Source organism: Cyprinus carpio, chromosome B23 (assembly GCF_018340385.1).
Source record: "Cyprinus carpio isolate SPL01 chromosome B23, ASM1834038v1, whole genome shotgun sequence".
Classification (NCBI taxonomy): domain Eukaryota; kingdom Metazoa; phylum Chordata; class Actinopteri; order Cypriniformes; family Cyprinidae; genus Cyprinus; species Cyprinus carpio.
This window is the reverse complement of record NC_056619.1, coordinates 25,400,548-25,422,457: the sequence shown is the minus strand read 5'-3', so window position 1 is coordinate 25,422,457 and position 21,910 is coordinate 25,400,548. Positions and strand designations below refer to the sequence as shown.

Here is a 21,910-nt window from a genome sequence, read left to right as displayed (position 1 = left end):
GCAGCAGCGTAGACGAGGAATGGCATCCCTTGTTCTGAAATGTAAATATCTCTTTGTTTGCCAAAGCAGCAAGAGATGAAAAAAAAAAAACGTAAAATGGAATTCTAGCATCCAAATTATTGTCTGGTACTCAACAGAGTCACAAAACCTTAAGTTCTAATCATCAGACTGCGTTCTATATTGTTTTACCTGCTTCACTGCAACAAATGAGCAACATTTTAATGAGAATGAGCAAATAAAAATTCGAAATTATAAACAATTGGAAAACTTGTGATTGGATAAAGGAAGACAATTTAAGTTGATACATTCAAATAAGAAAAGCAAGTTGGGCAAAACAGAGTGATAAAATCACAACACAGATAAAAGAGCTTCAAGGAAAGCTTCATTGAGGCCAAAATTATACCTCAGATCTTGTGGACTAACTACAACAAAGCAGAACTCCTCTTGACTGGAGTCAAACAATAGATGATAAGATTAAAAAATCTGAAACTAATACACAGATTGAAAGTGATGATTTTATAAAACAAATGACTTTGTTTCTGAGAGTGGCTCAAAGCTGAGTCCGAGGGTACACTCACTCAGAAGACTCATGTTTCTCTCCCTGATGTTTGGGAGGTGTTTATGGCCAAATAGTAACACACAATTAAACATATCACACCTTATATCAAACAAATGGCTACTGGGCCTTCATATAGTCTTTAAACAGACTATATTAAATAAACAAACCTTTAAGACCTAAAAACAGTGATTGTGCATTGCATCAGCCCTGAGCTTGCCCAGCTCCTCAACACCTCTTCATGACTAAATGAATTGACATGAAAATGCAATTTGTGACAGCTTAGACCCTTTTGCAGATGGAAAATTTCTCACATGAGTTGTGATTTGACCATATACTCCAAATGTGCTTGCAGTCATTGGATGTTGACAACTTCAGAGTCTCTCATTGGCTTTAAGAAGGAGTAGTTGTTCTACATACAATGAACGTGTGTGTTCTACTATGACTACAGGGCCAAATCACAAGGTCTTCTCCAAGACGAACACATTGACAACTATATTATTTCAAAGACTCTCCAGAATAATATTATTTTAATATATACTATTCTAATATAATATAATTATATTATCAATCAAATTATAATGTACATTATATTATAAACGCCAAACATGGCATTACATGGAGAAATGTGATTTGCTAACCCTTACAATTAAATTTCATTAGTCTGCTACCCACTGCCCAAAAGGGAGGAGGTGTGTTTTCATTTCAATAGTGTGGCACAAGCGATAGCGACCCAATTCATCCTTCGCTCAGGAGCACCAACTTAAAGCTTCATCTGATCAGAGAGAGTGGATAACATTATTTGAAAATTGAAACATCCAAATTTCAATGCAGAATTCAGATGCTCTGAATTTGCAACTAATCTTGCTCCTTTAAAAAAAACTAGAAAACATTTGTATGGTAGTATTTTGAGCCAGATCTCTCCTCATACTCGCATTCAGAAGCTGGTTACCTGTTACAGCACCAGGACCAAATTTACATCACAATTGTAAAACTTCCTTTCCCTTGTTTGGAGCATGACTGTATTTACACAAAGCCACAGTCGAATGCACCATTTGATCTTTTAAATTTACTTGAAAAAAATGAAAGGGGGGTGTAAAATACTAAACATCAGACCAAAATACTAGTTGTCTTTATGTGCCACAGAGATCTGCATGTGAGAACAACACCATACATACATTCTGCCCACAGATCTGACTGTAATGAGAGCAACTGCAACTAAAGCCATGGACATTGGTCCAGTGGAGTTCATGATGACATGGCAGACTGTGGAGGCTCAACTGCAAGAGCAGTATCTGGTGTTACACACTCAGACTACACTGAAACAGTAGCAGTAATTCAGATCTGACCAACGAAACTCCATTTCATGTGACATCTGGAATTAAAATTACAATACATGAAGACGATGCAGTTAAAATAATTCCACGTCTCAATGTGAAACTGATGAGAAGTTCAAACTGACTGTGGTGAACTTCTCTCTGTATTAGTTTCTGTCTCAGGTTGACCGCTGCAATTCTTTGGAGGACAGATACCAGGAAGGCGCCTGGTCCCATCTGCATCAAGCCAGGACAGCAGAATTGTTAGAACATAATCTGAAATGCAGGAGATGGGTGCGGAGACACTTGAAGGGGCCATTCACACCTCACAGTAGAACATTACTACACAAATATCTATATGGCCTCCCGGATTAGCACTGGAACTTAATGTCTGCAACACAGATTGCTAAAGATTAGACTCCGTCCATCTCCCAGACATGAACACAGAACACACACCTCCACCACTGCATCACCTCATCTAGACTATCCAGTCTGAACACTACACATCACAGAAGACAATGATGGCTTAGATTAAAAAATGTGCTACTCCACTTCATTTCTATCAATCAATCATAAAATGTACAATTTTACCAAACCATCAACTGTGACTAAGCCTGCATATCAGCTATCTATTCACACACACACACACACACACACACACACCTGTTACAAGGATTTCAGGATTTCAATTCTAGAAAAATTCTAAATCATGTTCTAAGTCACTTCTTAGAAACCTTAGATCTACATAAGTGGCTTGCATTGGAAGATTCCTGAATAAACAGTGTGATTATTATATATACCTTCATAATTGTGATTGAATATTATTCTTTTTGTCATTATATGGCTTGTTTATTGATGCATACCTCTACATTAATGTTCAAGTTATACTGACTTCTTGCTGCATTTCCTTTGAGTCATTCAGACCAAGAATACCTAAATTTATGCTTACATGGGACCACTCTGCCATATGTGACCTTAAAAGACATTTAACACCAGATGTACCACTCACACTTGCTGACATGAATTCATCAGGTTTCTCTTTTGTATCATTGTTCTTATGTAAACTTACGACTTTTCTGTCTTACTCCATGGGTGACAACGTCAAGTTGATCAGAATTCAACCATTGAATGGCCACTAAGATGCTTTTCAGGTGTCCCACACAAATCAGTGTGTAAGCAAGGAGAACACCAAAGACATTCACCTGAAGTCTGCACAGATAACCGCACCGCTGGAGGTGAGAGGATTCATTAAGTTGGGTCAGACTATCGTCCTAGAGAAGGTGCTACAAGGAGCAGAGGTTTCTCCATAAAGGAATGACACGTAAACTGAACAAGTCATAAAGGCTCAGATTGACCCACTGAACTGTGCTCACATGCTGAGCTTAACCACAGGTAGAAACCCTGGAGATATTCACCCACCTGCCAAACTCAAGCGCCACACTCCTGCTGAAACTGAGTGTTCTGCAGATGAATAAACCCCTTTAGAAGGGTTCTACAGCTGCTAACATTACAAAGCATTACATTGGATTCATCTGAATGTGACCCATTGGGAATGAAAGAAACTCAGATACTTTGATCTCCTGAGAAACAGACAATACAAACATACACAGGCATCTTCGAGACACCCCACAGAGTGGAGGTGCAGGAGACCTCCTTCCCTTCTGTCCATTTGTTTCATTTTTAATCCCTTCACCCATGCTTTCTTCTACTCAATCTGCTCAAAATGATTACATGAAAATGTCAATGCAAGTGAACTACCGGTCATATCTGGTATCATTAGAAATGTCTCAGTGCAACTGGTACAATGGTCTCAATCTTACAAAAGTAGACTAAAAGATAATACAGATCTTAAAAGTTAAGAGATTCTTTGCTTAATGTAATGGGAGTGCCCTTTCCCAGGGTCTTCCATGTAAATTACCTTCTGTTCCCATTGAGGTGTAAACCACCCAGGTCTGGGACCTCCATTTGGGGGATGTTTTATCTTGGTTTTATATTTAAAGGATTGCAGTAAAAGGGTCGGGGGGATTCTGTAGCCAGAATGAGCCCAAAGCATGAAGTGTGTCCACACACTTCATACTATGTATTTTTCTAAAAAACAGGTATGCATCTTACGCTTAGATTCATCTTTGTGAATTTGGATGTTTTGTATTGATGTCATTGACCTGCCACCCAGTAACAAAGGAAGGTATAAGTTTTGTCTTTTCCATTACAACAAAACCACAAACACAGTGGCGCAAGTGTTAGCAAACGAAACCATCCCTTTCTGGGAAGGACAGCGCATATGGAATCTAATCAGAGAACTCATTTTTTGGAGGAGCTCATAACCCAAGTTGCTTGAAGTCCAGAGTTAAGTTTCCACAGTCTGTGATGATTTGGGATGCAATGTCATCTGCTGGTGTTGGTCCATTGTGTTTTTTTTTTAAAAACAAAGTCACTGCACCCGTTTACCAAGAAATTTTGGAGCAGTTCATGCTTCCTTCTGCTGACCAGCTTTTTGAAGAAGCTGATTTCATTTTCCAGCAGGATTTGGCACCTGCCCACACTGCCAAAAGCACCAAAAGTTGGTTAAATGACCATGGTGTTGGTGTGCTTGACTGGCCAGCAAATTCACCCCAGAGAGAATCTATGAGGTATTGTCAAGAGGAAAATGAGAAACAAGAGACCAAAAAATGCAGATGAGCTGAAGGCCACTGTCAAAGAACCCTGGGCTTCCATACCACCTCAGCAGTGCCACAAACTGATCACCTCCATGCCACGCCGAATTGAGGCAGTAATTAAAGCAAAAGCAGCCCCTACCAAGTATTGAGTACATGTACAGGAAATGAACATACTTTTCAGAAGGCCTACAATTCACTAAAAATGTTTTTTTTATTGGTCTTATGAAGTATTTTAATTTGTTGAGATAGTGAATTGGTGGGTTTTTGTTAAATGTGAGCCAAAATCATCACAATTAAAAGAACCAAAAGCTTAAACTACTTCAGTCTGTGTGGATTGAATTTATTTAATACACGAGTTTCACAATTTGAGTTGAATTACTGACATTAATAAACTTTTCCACAACATTCTAATTTATTGAGATGCACCTGTATTTCCTTGAAATTAATTCTTTGTGAAGCCAAAATAAATTATTTCCTTACGAAACAAATTTTTTGTGAAGCTTATTCAGTTATTAAGTGGTGACGTACGAAGCGCTGTTTCCGGGTCCAAGCCTCAACTCGCTTCACTTGAGAATACGACCTCAGCAGCCATTTATGAGCACTGTTTATTCATATTAAACATTTAAGCTAAACGTTTTCAAACGTACAGCGTCCCAAACACAAATAATTTTTATATTTATTTATTTAGATTTAGATTTTCATTATCTGGCTATATCTGGGATTTCGGTATGGAGTTAAAGGTTAGGATTATAATTTTCTTGGTAGTATTATATCACGTTGTGGGTGTATATTAGCACCTTTTGTTGTTTTCTCGTGATATCCAATAGAGCGTATGGACACGGAAGCAGTTACACGTGACGTCAGACTTAACAAGTGAATTGGTATGGGGGGGTCGGGGTGGGGGGTTTCGTAAGCAAAAAAAAAAATACAAGTCTAGGGAGGGGGGGCCTACCGTAATGCTGTAGCCCAGAGGCCTCTGGATATCTTAAGGCGCCCCTGGTTATTGCTATTAATATTATTTTCTAAAATAAGGTACATGTAATATAAAAGTACATATGATGATGTTTCTCACGTGCAGTCACTGTCCAAATCCGTTCACTTCATTTCGTTCACTCCTTTCTGATATAGTCCACTCAACTGCCATACACTATATAGGGATTAGTGAATAAGTGAATGAGTGAGTGGCTTCGGACACAGCTTTACACTGTTACACACTCAGCAGGAAAGAATTAGAAACTGTTTCATATTCATGATCATGGGCGGAGCTACTGTATGACATCACTGTAGCTGAGTGAAAGTGAAACTTAGATGAAAAAGCTTCGTCAAACAACTCTTCTATTCAAAAACTCGAAAATTAACAATCAGATCTGGTATTCACTCACAGGTAAGTGATGGAAATGTAAAGAGCTCATTCAGTAGTTAAATAGAATGAAGCAGTATCATGATGTTTGTAACAGAAAGTCAATTCATTGGCTGTAAGTCAAAGTTTGAAGTGTGCTGTCAGTTTAGAGAAGGCAGAAACAGGAAGTACTTGAACTGCAGACAGGATGAACAAAGTCCAGTTGAAATCATAACTCCATTAAACAAAAATGATAGATGGTGTTTATAGGTGTTCATTTAGTAGGTTGTATGTTTGAAATATACACTTCCACTTTTTTTCTGTGCCGTCTTTCATATAAAAATACCTTTATTGCTATAGTTGCAACTCTTGCGTCATCAGAACAGGGTGTTTGATGCACCACCGTTTCCGTTTAAAAAATGTTTTGCACCGTTTTTGTCAGGGCTGAACACAGCCCAAAAGTTTCAGACAGGAAGTTAGGGGCGGAGCTTAGGCTCTGTGAGATAGATATTCCTCAACTCTGTCCTAAATTCCAGTCAGAAACTTCTGTCACATATTGCTCTACAGCTGCTCTGACTTTGACATAAACAGTGGTTTAGAGTTTACATTGTCATTAAAATTTTTAGTTAGAATCATCTTTAAAATGCAACATCCATACACAAACTAAATGACTCTATCACATCATTAACATTATCAAAACTGCTCTATTCAGCAATGTAGATGATATATTGTCATTACTTATCTTTTCAGCATGGCATCCTCCAGTGGTGCACTAAATGAGGAGCTCCAGTGCTCCATCTGTCTGGATGTGTTCACTGATCCAGTCACCACTCCATGTGGACACAACTTCTGCAGAACCTGCCTGAACAAGTGCTGGACAAACACACAGACCTGCTTCTGTCCATTCTGTAAAGAAACATTCAGCAGAAGACCTGATCTCAAGATTAATACAACACTCAAAGAGGTTGTGCAGCACTTCAAGGAGAAGTTCAATCTGGTATCTGAGGTGTTGTGTGACATCTGTAATGAAAGAAAGCAGAAAGCTGTGAAGTCCTGCCTGACGTGTCCAAGCTCTTACTGTGAGACTCACCTGGAGCCTCATCACAGAGTCCCACGTCTAAAGAAACACAAACTGATCAACGCTGTGGAAAATCTGGAAGATTATATATGCCAGAAACATGAGAGACCTCTGGATCTGTTCTGCAGAGATGATCAGACGAGTGTGTGTCTGTCCTGCACTGAAGGAGAACACAGGACTCACAACACTGTTCCTATAGAGGAGGAGAGTCAGCAGAAGAAGGCAAGAGACACAAACAAAACACTTTAAACACCCATTAAATGCAGTTTCCTTTTCTCTGTGTTGACATGTTGAAGAACTCGTCCCTTTTTCATATTAAAGATCAGTCACACTACACTTTTCGTTCCATTGGTAGAGTGGTAGAGCAGAAACACAAGTTCCTGTGAAGTTGTTTTGCACTTCACTGCGTTCCAAAGTTGAAGTCTGGTGAACTCTGACCTGTGAATTAGTATCACGTGAAACCGTGTGACCAGCAGAAGATCGATATGTCAAGACATGACCTCGTAGCTCAATTAAAAGAACATCAGTTTAAAACTGCAGTTCTGCAGAAAAATGGAGTAGATTGTAAGTTTTTAGATTTACTATTATTTGTTATGTGCAGGGCTGGGTGGATTACTACAAACTGTAGACAGTTACTGATTACAGATTACATTATGAAAACTGTAATTAGTCATGTAATCTGGCTTAATGTAAGAACTGCAGTGGGTTTGTGAGATGATAATAAGATAATAATTAATGAAATCATAAAAATATAAAATAAATTATTTAAACACTTAAACACTAAAAAATAGAAATATTTAATGTGTTTACCTGCATGTCAATGTGACCATTAAGTGGCATAGAATTGTAAACATGCAAATGTGTTACATTATTTCAATATTCACTTCCTCAGATACATTTAAGTACATATTTCATGTCAAAGTGGTTTGGCTCACAAAAAATGTTTGAGAATCCCTGCATTATATGAAGAAACATTAATAAGCATGAAAAAAGCATGATGCCCAAAGTCTTCCAGGTTTGAAATATTTTTGTAAAGATCACTACATACTGTATGATGAAGACATATTGTTTCACAGCTATATTTGGAAACTTGCATAAATATTTGTTTCCTAAATGGTCTAATTGCGTGAGAGGTACTTATCCCCCAAATTTAGAAGCATGGATCGCAATATTATTTACATGACATTTACATGACCATTTAATATAATAAATATAATCAAAGCTAAATGGCATGAAACACAGTAGGATATTTAAAGAGGAAAATTTAAAAGAGAAAAAAAGAAAAATTAGGGAGAATCAATAAATTATGAATGATTTACTGCCACTGTGTGAAAAATATGTAGTCCATTAAAAAGTAACTTATCTGATTACAGTGCCTTGTGAAAGTATTTATATGCCTTCATTTTTTATCATGTTTTTTTATGTTGCTGCTACAGTATATGTTAAACTGCTTTAAATTACTTTTTTCCACATCATTCTACACTGCATTCACCATAATGGCAGAAAACAGGTTTTTAACATCTTTGTAAATGTATTAAAAACAAAAAAAAATTTCAATGATTCCATTGCATAAGTATTCATTCCCCTATCTGGGGAAGAGTTCAGAAAAAAAATCTGCAGCATTGAAGGTTCACAGAAGCCTCCATTATTCATAATAGAAGAAGTCTGAAACAACCAGGACTCTTCCTAGAGATGGCCTCCTGCCAAAATGAGCAACTGATGGAGAAGGACCTTGTCTGAAGCTGATGGTCACTCTAGTTGAGCTCCATGATCATATGTGCAGATGAGAGAAACCTACAGAAGAACAAACATCACTGCAACACTCCACTGATCTGGGCTTTATGTTGGTGTGACCAAACTCAATCCTCTCTTCAGTGAAGACACATGAAAACACACTTAGAACATGCAAAACAGCACCTAAAGACCCTCAGACTGTGAGAAACAAGATTCTCTAGTATGATGAAGCTCAATTCCAAGCATCATGTTTGAAGGAAACCAGCTCTGCTCATCACCTGCAGAGAAGCATCCCAAAAGTAAAGTGTGCTGGAGCCTCATGATGTGGGGCTGTTTTTCAGCGGCAGGGACTGAGGAACTCATCAGAGTAGAAGAAAAGCTCAGTGCACCAAAATATAGAGATAGCCTTAATGAAAACCCAGTGCAGCGCATTCAGAACATCAGACTGGGCAGAAGGTTCACCTTCCAACAGGACAATGACCCTAAACCCAGCAATAGTGACAATTCTGTTTTTTCTTTCTCATTATGGTAAATGCAGTGTAGATTGATGTGAGGGAAAAAATAATTTAAAGCAGTTAGCATAAGGCTGCAACATAACAAAACATGAAATAATGAAGGGGTATGAATACTTTCGCAAGGCACTCTAACCCTAACCCTAAAATGTAATATACTCTTATTACGAATACTTGATTTTTGAAAGCTGATTACATAATCAGTTGTGTGTTAAATTTCTATACATTTTTGGAATTTTTAATGTGTTGAACATTTTTAAAAAGACGCTGCAGAGCATCATATCACAACCACTGAAGCTTCTGAAGAAATGTCCCATGTTCCAAGTCTAGTGTGACTGCAGCTTTACCCTGAAAACTGTCAGAAGATGGAAATGTAAATTCATTGATAAATGTGTGTTTTTCTCTGTGTGTAGAATCAGCTGCTTCAGACACAGACAGACGTGCAGCAGATGATCCAGAACAGAATGAAGAAGATTCAAGAGATCCAGCACTCAGTAGAGGAGAGAAAGGTGAGTGATCGAATTATGAAAATTAATGTTAAGCTTCAGAATATTTTAATACATAATTGATGAAGGTGCTGAATTTTTTTTTCTTTTTTTCAAGTAACATGAGACCAGCAGATAAGAAAAGCAGCAAGTACATTTGTAGAACATTCTTATGTTTGTGCTTAATAAAACAGTAAACTTATACACTATATATACACTAATAATTAAAAGTATATTTTTACTAGTACTTCAGTGCACTTGCAAAACTATACTAAATACCAATGATATTTAAATTGATTTTTAGTACATTGAAAGAAAGTGTACTACTGCAAAAATATATAGAGGACTGTTATTAGTGTGCTATGAATGATTTAAAAATGAGTTAAATATTAGTACACTTTTATATAGTCATCCTAAGTTTAAATTAAATTGATTTTATTCTAAATATATTTGTAATGTAATAGTTTTAAGTACATTTTCCCAACTGTGCTACTTAAGTACACTTAATATAAATTAATACACTAATTAGCACTGACACTTAAATTGATTTTAAGTGTAGTACAACAAGTGTTTTATAATTGCATTGCTTAAAAGTGTGCTACGAATACTTTACATAAACGTATAGTGGATTTTTATATATGCTATCACTAAGTTCTGTTTGGATTTGAGAAATACATGAAAAATACAGTAGAAATGTTTTACTTAAGGTCAGTTTGGACTTGTGTATGAATTATCCTTTCAATCTATAGGTGTGTACATTTAAATGAATTATTTTTACAGTAATGTTAATCAAATGTATTATTTCTAACATTCAAGTAGTAATTTATTAATGATGGAAAACAACAGCTTCATGAAGTGAACACACAATAGGTGTAATATTAGAATGTATTTAGATTTGAACCAAAATTCACAGTTTAACAAGAGAGTATACTTTCAGCATAAAGTACTTAAAGTGCTATATTTCTAATGTGGAAGAAAGTTCTACTAATGACATAATAATAGTGTACTTGATTGTACTATTTAAAGACACCATAAACATGTATTTAAGTATATCATATAAAGGGAATGTTAACATAATTACAATACATTTGAAATGAATTATTTAATCTATAAAAATATGTGGGCAATTCATAAAAGTACAAAATTAGTGTGTGAAAATAGATAACTTTAAGTATATTATGGATAATGATTACTACGTAGATTATGTGTAAGTAAAAAAGTGTATTTTACTGCACTGTTTTAAGTACTAAAGAATACTATTTAGTATAAGTACAAAATTAGTGTGTGAAAATAGATAACTTTAAGTATATTATGGAAGTGTAAGTAAAAAAGTGTATTTTACTGCACTGTTTTTTCACCTGGGGTTATGAAACAGAAGTTGTGATTGTCCATGCTTCCCTATTGTGACGTACATCTGAGTGAAACTAACTGCTAATTGATCTCATTGATCAGAGAAACACAGAGAAAGAGAAATCAGGCAGAAATCAGCTCTTCACTGATCTGATCCGCTCCATTGAGAGATGTCAGTCTGAGCTGCTGAAGATGATGGAGGAACAGCAGAAAGCAGCAGAGAAACAGGCTGAAGATCTCATTAAAGAGCTGCAGCAGGAAATCACTGATCTGAAGAAGAGAAACACTGAGCTGGAGCAGATCTCACACACTGATGATCATCTGCACCTCCTACAGGTCTAACATCTGTCTCATCACTGAGAATGCAGAATATTATTAGTCAAATGCTCTGTTGACAAACCTGATGAGCTGCTGTCTTCAGAAACTGTACAAAAGAGAATGAAACTATAATAAAGTCAGATTAGAAAAATGAGTTAACTGTGTTAGAAAGCTCCTGCATGTGATCATATTTAATACTCTTCTCTCTCCTGCTGTAGATGTTCTCATCTCTGTGCAGTCGTCCAGAGACCAAGAACTGGACTGAGATCAGTATTGACTCTGATGTGAATGTGTACTCAATGAATAGAGCTCTGATTCAGCTGGAGAAAACTCTAGATGGGAGACTAAAAAACATTGGTCAAACTGGTATGTGAATATCAAATACAGTCAAAAGATTTCTTAAGTGAGTATCTATCTAAACTTAAATATGTCATAAACATGATGCAAGTATTAACATACCTGTACAAACTCCACTTACAGGAGTTACATCAGTAACACAAACCATAACCAGAAATCTGACTAAAATTAATCAGTATAAAAACATTTCCCACCTCACAATGATGATTCAGAATATTGCATCTTAAATAACACAATTTATTACATTGTTTTATAAACTGCTACTGATGCTCAGTGTTAACATGAAATATTATAATAAATAATTAATCAGTATATCGTCATCTGTATCCACAGGGTTGAAGTGTGTGCAGAAGTTTGCAGGTACAGTGTGACTGACATCATTTCCTTCAGTACATTTTATAATCTGTATTATATGAAAATATTTGATCTGAAGTTGATTGATAATGTCTGATCTCTCATCTAGTGGATGTGGCTCTGGATCCTGATACAGCGAATTCATATCTCATCCTGTCTGGTGATGGAAAACAAGTCAGTTATGGAGATATTGAGCAGGACGTCCCAGAAAACACAAAGAGATTTGATAAAACTCTTTCTGTTCTGGCAAAGCAGGGATTCAGTTCAGGCAGATTTTACTATGAGGTGCAGGTGAAGGGGAAGACTGGGTGGGATTTAGGAGTGGCCAGAGAATCCATTAACAGGAAGGGAACGTACACATATACTCCAGTGAATGGATACTGGGCTGTGATTCTGAGGAATGAGAATCAGTATACAGCTGGTGATAATCCACTTGTCTCTTTATCTCTGGGAGAGAAACCTGAGATTGTGGGAGTGTTTGTGGATTATGAGGAGGGTCTGGTCTCTTTTTATGACGTGGGCTCCAGATCTCATATCTACTCTTTCACTGGTCAGACTTTCACTGAGAAACTCTATCCATATTTTAGCCCATGCCTTAATGACGAAGGTAAAAACTCAAACCCACTGATCATCACACCTGTTAACAAATAAATTGCTCTGAAATATGAAACCTGAAATGTGGAAAGATTATGTAAAAGCTTTTTATTATTATTATTATTATGTTTAAAATTAAATGTTTGTAAATATGTTCCACAAAAAAATGTAAGTTGTCACAGCTACAGACTGGACCATGAAAACCCGAAATGGGATTTTGATTTCCACAAATGGAAGCTCATTTCTATAACACTGACTTTTTTACAACCTCAAACAGGGTTTAATGGTAAATTTCATCAGTTTAAATATTTAATATGTTTTGTATGTGTCTACTGCAAATAAAATATACATAATTCTAAAATGTGTCTGACCCCCTTCCTGATATGTTTTGTCACACTTTTCTACTATTAGTCACCCCCCCCCCCCCCCCCCCCCGATATGCACAATGCAAAATGATACATCCAAAACTTCTGAAAGAAGTGTCTGACATGATGAAGCTTCTCTCCTCGTTAGAGAGGACTAACGAAGCAGTGCTGAAGGTTTCAGAGGACAGTCTGTAAGTGAGGCAGGATCAGTCTCCATTTTGACACAGAAAACTGGCCGGCTCATCACCCCAATCATGATTCAAAGAGGTCACAAAAAGACCCCACAACAACATCCAGATAAAGTCAGGTGTTCATATCCATTGATATTGCACAAAAAGAGGAGTGAACTCTGTGTCCAGACAGAGGACAGCGTTTGGAAGGTGTGTGTCCCATTACGTCTGGCGTACAATTTCAGAAAAAGACATTCACAGTGCATCAAGCCTCTGAGACACTGAATTTTTGAAAAATAAGAGCTGCCTCAAGCTGTATTCAGATGACAAAGAAGCCAAAAAACAAAATGAAGACTTGGAGTGGCCAGTAATATCAAACGTCCTGATAATAATAAAAAGGTTTCATGCTTGAAAACCCTCCAATGTGGCTGATATTAAAAATAGATGAGTTCACAGTCATACATTCAGTCACAGGTTATTGCCTATTTAGTTTAGGGGGCAAACACTTTTTCACACAGTGTTATCTTTGGACAATAATAAAAACAAATTTAAAAACTGCATGTTAATTTACCATTTAAATTTGATTTACCAATTAAGAAATATTTTTTCAATTTGCCCCAGTGTTGATAAATAATGTAAAAGTATGCCCCAGTCTCTTTTGAAACCATCATCATCATGATTCTGCTGATAATACTTTATAAATAAAGATTTGCCAAAGGACAGCGAAAACATAAATAGATATTGCCCTCGAAAAAAGAAGCCAAAAAATATCAAACATATAATTCAGACCCGCTGTCTATTAGTTTATGTGATTATCTACAAACAAACTAATTAATTAATTAATCTATTAATTATTTGCATTGTTACGTCCAGCATTTGAATTAAAATTGGATGTACATTCCATTTCAGCCACACGTTTTTCTTTAAAAAAGCTGCAGTCCATAACTTTTTTTATGTTCAAAATTTACAAAATGTATATAATAAGCGAATACACCATGAATCCATTTTCCAAACTGTTTCAGCTTGTCCTGAATCTAGTGTTAATTTTGTCAGCAATAAAAATTAAACCCGTTTGTCTCCTTATCAGACGTATTCAGCACTGCATACTACATACTGCTGCACTCTGGTTAAAAAATAGTAGGCAAATAAACTAAAGTGTTAATGTTTTAAACATAATGGATGTAAACCAGATTTCTGAGAGGAATCCTTTAACTGAGTCCAGTTTGGAGGATTCAGGTTTGTATTTCAGGATGCTGTTGTATAAAATCAATCCAGATTTTCCACACACATCATATACAAACACTGATCCACAGATCCACTCACTGCATGTGAATGAGAGAGAAGAGTGTGTGTCCACATCAACACATGGACATTTACATGAAGAGCAGAAACTCCAGGAGTCTGAGTCCAAAAAACACACATTTAGAAAACACGGCACTCTGCAGAAAGACCAATGTTTTGATTTCAACATTTTGATTTGACTATATTGGTACCTTTATTTTTTATTTCATTTTTGAGACTTTATAGTCACATGACTGCTCATATGCTGCAAGAGGAAGTACATTCTTAGAGCGATTCTGATTGGCTGAAAATCTGTGTAGGGCAGGATGATGTCATTAGTATTTTCAGTCATTTTCTTAAAGTAGAAAGACTGATGAAAATGAAACAATGAGATATATATGACTGAAGTATTGCCCAAATATGAAATATCTGCCAATATCAATTAAAAAGTAAATATTGCCCAAAATGTCAAATATCTGCAAAAACAGATTAAAATATTTAATGAACCATCAAATATCTGCCAGTATCTAAATAAATAAACACATACATTTAAAAAGTTGCCCAAATGTATTAAGTATGTGCTAATACAGATTTTACCAGCATCAGAAAGACTGAGTAGATGATGAGTAGAAAGAATTGTTTTCTAGACTGTTTATCTCACATGAATGTACACAATTTCAACATTTAAGTGTAAAACTTCTACTGTAAGTATCAGCACCAGAACAAACAGACAGACGAAGCACTTATAAACGTCTGTAGACAAATTTATTCCATTTTCAACAACAAACACTGACACGCAGCGTCTCTCCGGAGCGAGACGAGACTCGTGAACATGAACAAGAGCTTGAAAATGAGTGACGTCTGTACACCGGCCAATGAAAACTAACATCTGTACAGAACACTAAACATGTTACACAGCACGCATGTAACAACCTGCTAGTCATTACACATGCGTGTTTTCATTCAAAACAACAGTTCACCCAAAAATGAAAGTTTGCTTAAAATGTGCTCCCTCTCAGGCCATCCGAGATGTAGATGAGTTTGTTTCTTCATCAGATTTGGAGAAATGTAGACTTGCATCAGTGTCTCATCAATGGATGTGAATCATAACCATAATAAAAACAGCCCAAAAAAACAACAAAAACATCAGAATAATCCACAGCACTCCAGTCCATCAGTTATCATCTGGAGAAGACACAAGCTGAAACAAATCCATCAAGATGTTTTTAACAAATCCACAATAACGCTTCCTCCAGTGAAAAAATGGTCTTGTGTGAATCAGGAGAGAAATCTGCACAGATCAAGCACCATTTACAAGCCAAAACAGCTCTAAACAAATATGTGAGGGACAACAGGAGATGGACTTTTTCACTGGAGGAAGCGTTATTATGGATTGAGTCATATTTAAGTTGCACGCAACAATTTGATGTTTTTATCAGCTGTTTGGACTCTCATTCTGACGGCACCCATTCACATCCATTGATGAGGCAGTGATGCAATTCTACATTTCTCCAAATCTGATGAAGAAACAAACTCATCTACATCTTGGATGATCTGAAGGAGAGTAGCAAATATTTATTTTTGGGTAAACTACTGCTTCAAAATGGAGCTTCATGCACCGTGAACAATACTGTCATGGAGAAACATTAGTATAAATGTGTTCAATATACAGTGTAACTCCTAATTTCAATAAATACCACAGAAACAGTGAAGTTAACAGTGGTCAAGTGTTAGTTGCCTGGTTAACACAGTGGTAAATCAGTGAGGTTGTTCAGGTTAGTGGAATAAACCCAGTCTGATGACAGAAACACACTTTACTCGAGTACTAATGCAAGAAAAAAACTACCACAGATTAAAACAACTGACAAATATTTAGGCCTAAATTTTAGATTCACAGTATGTATTTGAACTGCATATAAATCTTCCATCCGTTTGAATTACACACTTTTAACAAACTAAGAAACATAATGTGATGCATGTTTGTATAACTGAAAAAGATCAGATTTCTGTAATAGCACTCATAAACTGAATGCATTTTAAACACACAATTACCAACTTTATATATATATCATCAATAAATCCAGTTGGTTTCATAGTATTGCTTGTTCCACAAATAGTCATGTTTTAACCATCTTCATTTCAACATTAAACAGATTTATGCTGATTCTGCACATTTTTTATATACGTGCAATATTAACATATGTTTTTATATAAAATCAAATAGATGCAATCTTTTGGAATGCAGAAATCTTGACTTTTCCCATTTATTTACATGACAAATATACATCACATTAAGTTTATTAGTTTATATTAAAACTCTGCAATCCAAACTGTGCGATTCAAATTCATAAATCTGAAATTTGAGCCTAAATGTTTTCTTGAGCATTAAAGCGTTTGCTTTTATAAACTTAACATCCGTGTGCTGATGTTTACCACTTTAATCTACCGTCTAACACAAGAAAGCACTCTTTGGTTTTGTGAATGAATCCCTTTTGTGTCTTTTGCTCTATTTTCTAAATTATATAACTTCCCTATGTCACGTAATACATTTTCAAACACCATAAGCTTGTCGACTGAGTGTCTAAAGCGGGAATATCTGATTATACGCACTCCAAACGATGAGAGGATCACATATATTTGATGAAGCAAGCAGCACGGTGTGTGTGGGACGCTGATCGTCACAGCAGATGTAAAGTAGGATGTGTCATCCGGAGCTCAACACATTTCTGCAACTTCTTCTGCTCACAAAGCAATCGCATGAGGAGGAAAGAAAGATGACCAACACGGAAACATGGTGATGTGTGTGTGTGTGTGTGTGTGTGTGTGTGTGTGTTTGCTACATCTTCAGTGGTCAGGCTCTCAGTGAGTGTGTGTGTGTGTGTTTGGGACGGTCGTCTCGGAGGGGTTTATGTGAGTCCGATCTCCTCGAGGACGCTGCGGGGAGTCTCTGCTTCCTGTGGGAGGAAGATCAACACTTTCCCTGATCACACGCTCCAGCTTCGAAATCATGCGAAAACACAACACATGCAAACCCTGAAACTCTGCTACACACACCAAATATACCCCAACACACACTAATCCATTCAAACGCTGGCTTTGTTTTACTAAACAAACACTGCGAAACCAAATATTTATTAACAAATACTTAATGAAGTTCAAATGTTGGCTTTGTTTTTGTTATACAAAAACAATATTTACTCAACAAACAGTAAATAATTCCAATGATTTTATTTTATTTTTTTATTTATTGACCAATGAGCACTTAATTAACAAATGTTGGCTTTATTTTTGTTTTGTTTTTTAACAAAAAATACACCTGATAAATATTAGGTTTATTATTATTAAAACCAATATTTGCTAACTAACACTTAATCATTCAAATTTTGCCTGTGTTTTTGTTATAAAAACAAATATTTACAGATAAACACTTAATAATTCAAATGTTGGCTTTGTTTTATTATAAAAAATAATATTTACTAAATAAACAATAATTAATTTTGTCTTTGATTTTGTTATAAAAAATTAAATATTTACAAACAAATACTAAATAATACAAATGTTTCCTTTGATTTTGTTAATAAAAACTTTTTTGTTAATAAAAAATAAATACTAACAAATTATAATTATTAGATTAGATTTTGTTATAAAAGTCAGATATTAAATATTTACCAACAAAAACTGAAAAAATTATTAAAATTTTTTTAAATGATGTTATAAAAACAATATTTACCAAACAAACACTAAATAATTAATTTTTTTACTTTAAAAACCAATATATTTTGCTATAATAACTTTGCTAATCAGTGTAGCTTTGCATCTGTATTTACTCAGCATTGATTATGTAAGATTTTTATCTTTTTAAACTTCTCAATTATTAAAAATAAAAATTCTTACTGTAATACAGCAAAACTATGAATGATTTCCTCAAGAACTAGTCTATCATCTTATATTCATTAACACAGTCAACACAGCACATTTAACAAAACCTTTTTCAAAAGCAAAGCACCTTTTAGAAGATATACTGTAACACAAATATCACAAACACAAAAAGTCAAAAGACGAGGTGGAGAATGAATTTCCAATCCTGTACGCTGGCACAGAGGTGACAACTTTTGATTTAAATGTCTTCTATCAAATATGCTTATCAAATAAAAACAGTGCGCTGAATATACATTTGCAATTATTTTATATATTTTCTGCTGGCGTGTCGCTCGGTGCCACCCCTCTGAGCTCAGCAGGTTTATTTGATATGTATGAAGCACATGGAGATGAGCCGAGCTAAAATTATCCTGTGAGATCTGAAAATAATCAGCATGTGGGCTGCCATGAATGACTCACTGATGACACAAATACATTTACAACACACAGAACCGAAGCAGAGAACAAGATGAACTTACTTTGGCATCCTGAACAGCATCGGGCCAAAAAAACGGGAGGAAAGAGATAAAAATTGCAAACATGAGTTCAGTCTGTTTCAAGTGAGTTCAATTTGTGTTTTAACAGTTTTTAGCCACAGCAAAACATTTTTTAGTACCAGAAGGAACTGTTAAAACATCAAAGATTAGATTAATACAATGACTGTTAACATTAATCAACCTACGACACAAAGACGCTTCAGATGTGGAGCAATTTGATGAAAGACCATGAAGAACTCAAATACTGTGAATGCGGGCTTTGTTTGTTACACATCTAAATATCTGCCAAAAAACATTAAACAAATTCAATATTGGCTCTGATTTTGTTATTAAAACTAAATATTTAACAAAAACACTAAATAATTTAAAAATGGGCTTTTGTTTTGGTTATAGAAAAACTAAATATTTATAATAAAATACTAAATGATTTAAATGTGGGCTTTGATTTTGTTATACAATCTAAATATTTAACAAAAACTAAATTTAAATATGGGCTTTTGTTTTTATATTAAAAAACTAAATAATTATCATAAAATACTAAATGATTGAAATGATGGCTTAGATTTTTTTATGAAAAACTAAATATTTAACAAAAAACTAAATAATTGAACTATGGGTTTTGTTTTTGTTATAAAAACTAAATATTTAACAAAAAACTAAATAATTTAAATATGAGCTTTTTTTAATATAAAAAACTAAATAATTATCATAAAATACTAAATGATTTAAATGTGGGCTTAGATTTTTTTATGAAAAACTAAATATTTAACAAAAAACTAAATAATTGAACTATGGGTTTTGTTTTTGTTATAAAAACTAAATATTTAACAAAAAACTAAATAATTTAAATATGAGCTTTTTTTAATATAAAAAACTAAATAATTATCATAAAATACTAAATGATTTAAATGTGGGCTTTGATTTTGTTATAAAAACTAAATATTTAACAAAAAACTAAATAATTTAAATATGAGCTTTTTTTAATATAAAAAACTAAATAATTATCATAAAATACTAAATGATTTAAATGTTGGCTTTGATTTTGTTATAAAAACTAAATATTTAACAAAAAACTAAATAATTCAAATATAGGCTTTGTTTTTGTTATAAAAACTAAATATTTACCAAAAAAAACTATTTAAATATTAGATTTGTTTTTTTGTTATAAAAGCTTAATATTTAACAAAAAACACTAAATCATTTAAATATGGGCTTTTGTTTTTATATAAAAAACTAAATAATTATCATAAACTACTAAATGATTTAAATATTGATTTGTTTTTTGTTTTAAAAGCTAAATATTTAACAAAAAACACAAAATAATTTAAATATGGGCTTTGTTTTTAATATAAAAAAACTAAATATTTAGCATAAAATACTACATTCAAATGTAAGCTTTTTTATATAAAACTAAATATTACCAAAAAACAATAAATAATTCAAAGGTGAGCTTTGATTTTGTTACAGAAAACATATTTACCAAAAACACTAAATATTTCAAATGTTACTTTGTTTTTGTTATAAAAACCCAAATATTTACCGAACAAACACTAAATAATTCAACCCTTAGCTTTGTTTTTGTTGTAAAAACTGAATATTTACCAAACAAACACTAAATAATTAAATAATTAAATCATAGCTTTGTTATGAAAACTAATGTTTACCAATGTGCAATTCAATAAATTATTACAGATAATGTTTATTTTAAACACAGCAGACAGCAGAAAACGGTGAAATCTAAATGATCTGGTTTTATTTAAAGCAAAACTACAATTTAACATCAATGAATCAACTTAAACATTAATTGAAACCAACAAAACTCATTTTGGGGGGTTAAATCAGTAAGTAAGGGGTCTTTAAGGTAACAATCGCAGGTTAATACTTTCCCAGTGACGATTCAACACATGAAACTAAAACTCAAATTATAAAAAGTGCACAGCTTGCAGAAAGCACTTTGTTTCTCTAGGCCAGGTGAATTGATTTTTTTTAACTGATTGATTGAACATGAGTTTGGCTCAGTGCTCTTAAACGTCGGGTAAAGACACAAGCATCCCAGCGCTGCGCAGATGAATCTTTAGCCTTCGCTTTCCTCCAGGAGCCTGAATCATTCATGATTACTGAGCTGCAAAGATTCCCGTCGGAATTAAAACCCAATTAGTTTGGTCCTGCAGTGAAGGTCCAGGAGGAGGGTTCGAGTGCTGACAGTCAGCAAGAGCAGAAATCAACCTGATATACTGTATATATACTGTATATATATATATCAGATAAACAGACCAAACCAGAAGAAATGACACACAATCTCATTACAGTTTCACCGTGTTCAGCCTTCACTCAAAATCAACATCAAAACTATTTACTTTGGTAATCTTTCATCGTTCATCAATAATAACATGCTCCACTTTTGAAACGACTTTGAGTCTGACATCGCTCAGATGGTGCTGCTTTTGAATCACGTTAACTTACAAAACATTTATTTATACATTCTAGCAAACTTACATTTGCACTGAATGTGTTAAATTACTCCACACTTATTATTCTGCTTCATTTGGAATTCACCATATTGTGGATGTAAAATGAATTGCAAATAGATGAATCTCACTATATATATATATACACTGCAGTAATATCAAAATAAATAAGAAAATCATTGCATTATGCAAAAATAAAAAAATAAAAACATAATAGCTGTAAAAGTTTTTGTTATGCAAAATCTTTCTTTCTCTTTGATTTTTATGTAAAATATCACCTGGACAGGTTTCATGAGTTCTACAATCATAATTAAAGCTATAAACCCAAGCACACACTTCTCTAAATTTCACACGTTTCATTTGTTTATTTCTACAGTGTTACAAAACTCACATGATTTTACATTCATTTAGAGCACAGATCAACTAAATCACGACTCGTATTCTCAGTGTGATGAAAGATATTTATATCACGAAACATGAATACCTTTTAAAATCAATCTCTATAAATATTGAACAAAATACACTAATAGATGGTATTTGAACACTGAAGTGCAGAAGTGT

General features: G+C 34.4%; 2 protein-coding genes across 6 annotated transcripts in view; one reads left to right on the top strand and one right to left on the bottom strand.

Moving 5' to 3' along the window:
* The window catches only part of LOC109061200 (E3 ubiquitin-protein ligase TRIM39-like), a 112,674-nt gene extending 99,760 nt beyond the window's left edge, over positions 1 to 12,914 (top strand). The window contains exons 1-7 of one of the 2 annotated variants that reach the window (XM_042750992.1): positions 5,827 to 5,913; positions 6,619 to 7,168; positions 9,606 to 9,701; positions 11,130 to 11,363; positions 11,564 to 11,711; positions 12,036 to 12,062; positions 12,166 to 12,914. In XM_042750992.1, coding sequence (XP_042606926.1) covers positions 6,620 to 7,168; positions 9,606 to 9,701; positions 11,130 to 11,363; positions 11,564 to 11,711; positions 12,036 to 12,062; positions 12,166 to 12,707 — 1,596 coding nt within the window. In that variant the 5' untranslated portion in view covers positions 5,827 to 5,913; position 6,619 and the 3' untranslated portion in view covers positions 12,708 to 12,914. Of the gene's footprint in view, positions 1 to 5,826; positions 5,914 to 6,618; positions 7,169 to 9,605; positions 9,702 to 11,129; positions 11,364 to 11,563; positions 11,712 to 12,035; positions 12,063 to 12,165 lie in introns of those variants that run through there. The other variant, XM_042750991.1, reaches the window with a different exon arrangement.
* A 2,823-nt stretch (positions 12,915 to 15,737) lies between these two features.
* Positions 15,738 to 21,910, bottom strand: part of LOC109061129 (AP-1 complex subunit sigma-2) — a 30,387-nt gene continuing 24,214 nt past the window's right edge. For 3 of the 4 annotated variants that reach the window (XM_042750997.1, XM_042750999.1, XM_042750998.1), the window contains 2 exons: positions 18,864 to 18,872; positions 15,738 to 17,420 (listed from right to left, as the gene is read on the bottom strand). Coding sequence is in view for 1 of the 4 variants with exons in the window: in XM_042750998.1 (XP_042606932.1) it covers positions 17,373 to 17,420; positions 18,864 to 18,872 (57 nt within the window). In the remaining 3 variants the exon portion in view is untranslated. The remainder of the gene's footprint in view (positions 17,421 to 18,863; positions 18,873 to 21,910) is intronic. The other variant, XR_006158250.1, reaches the window with a different exon arrangement.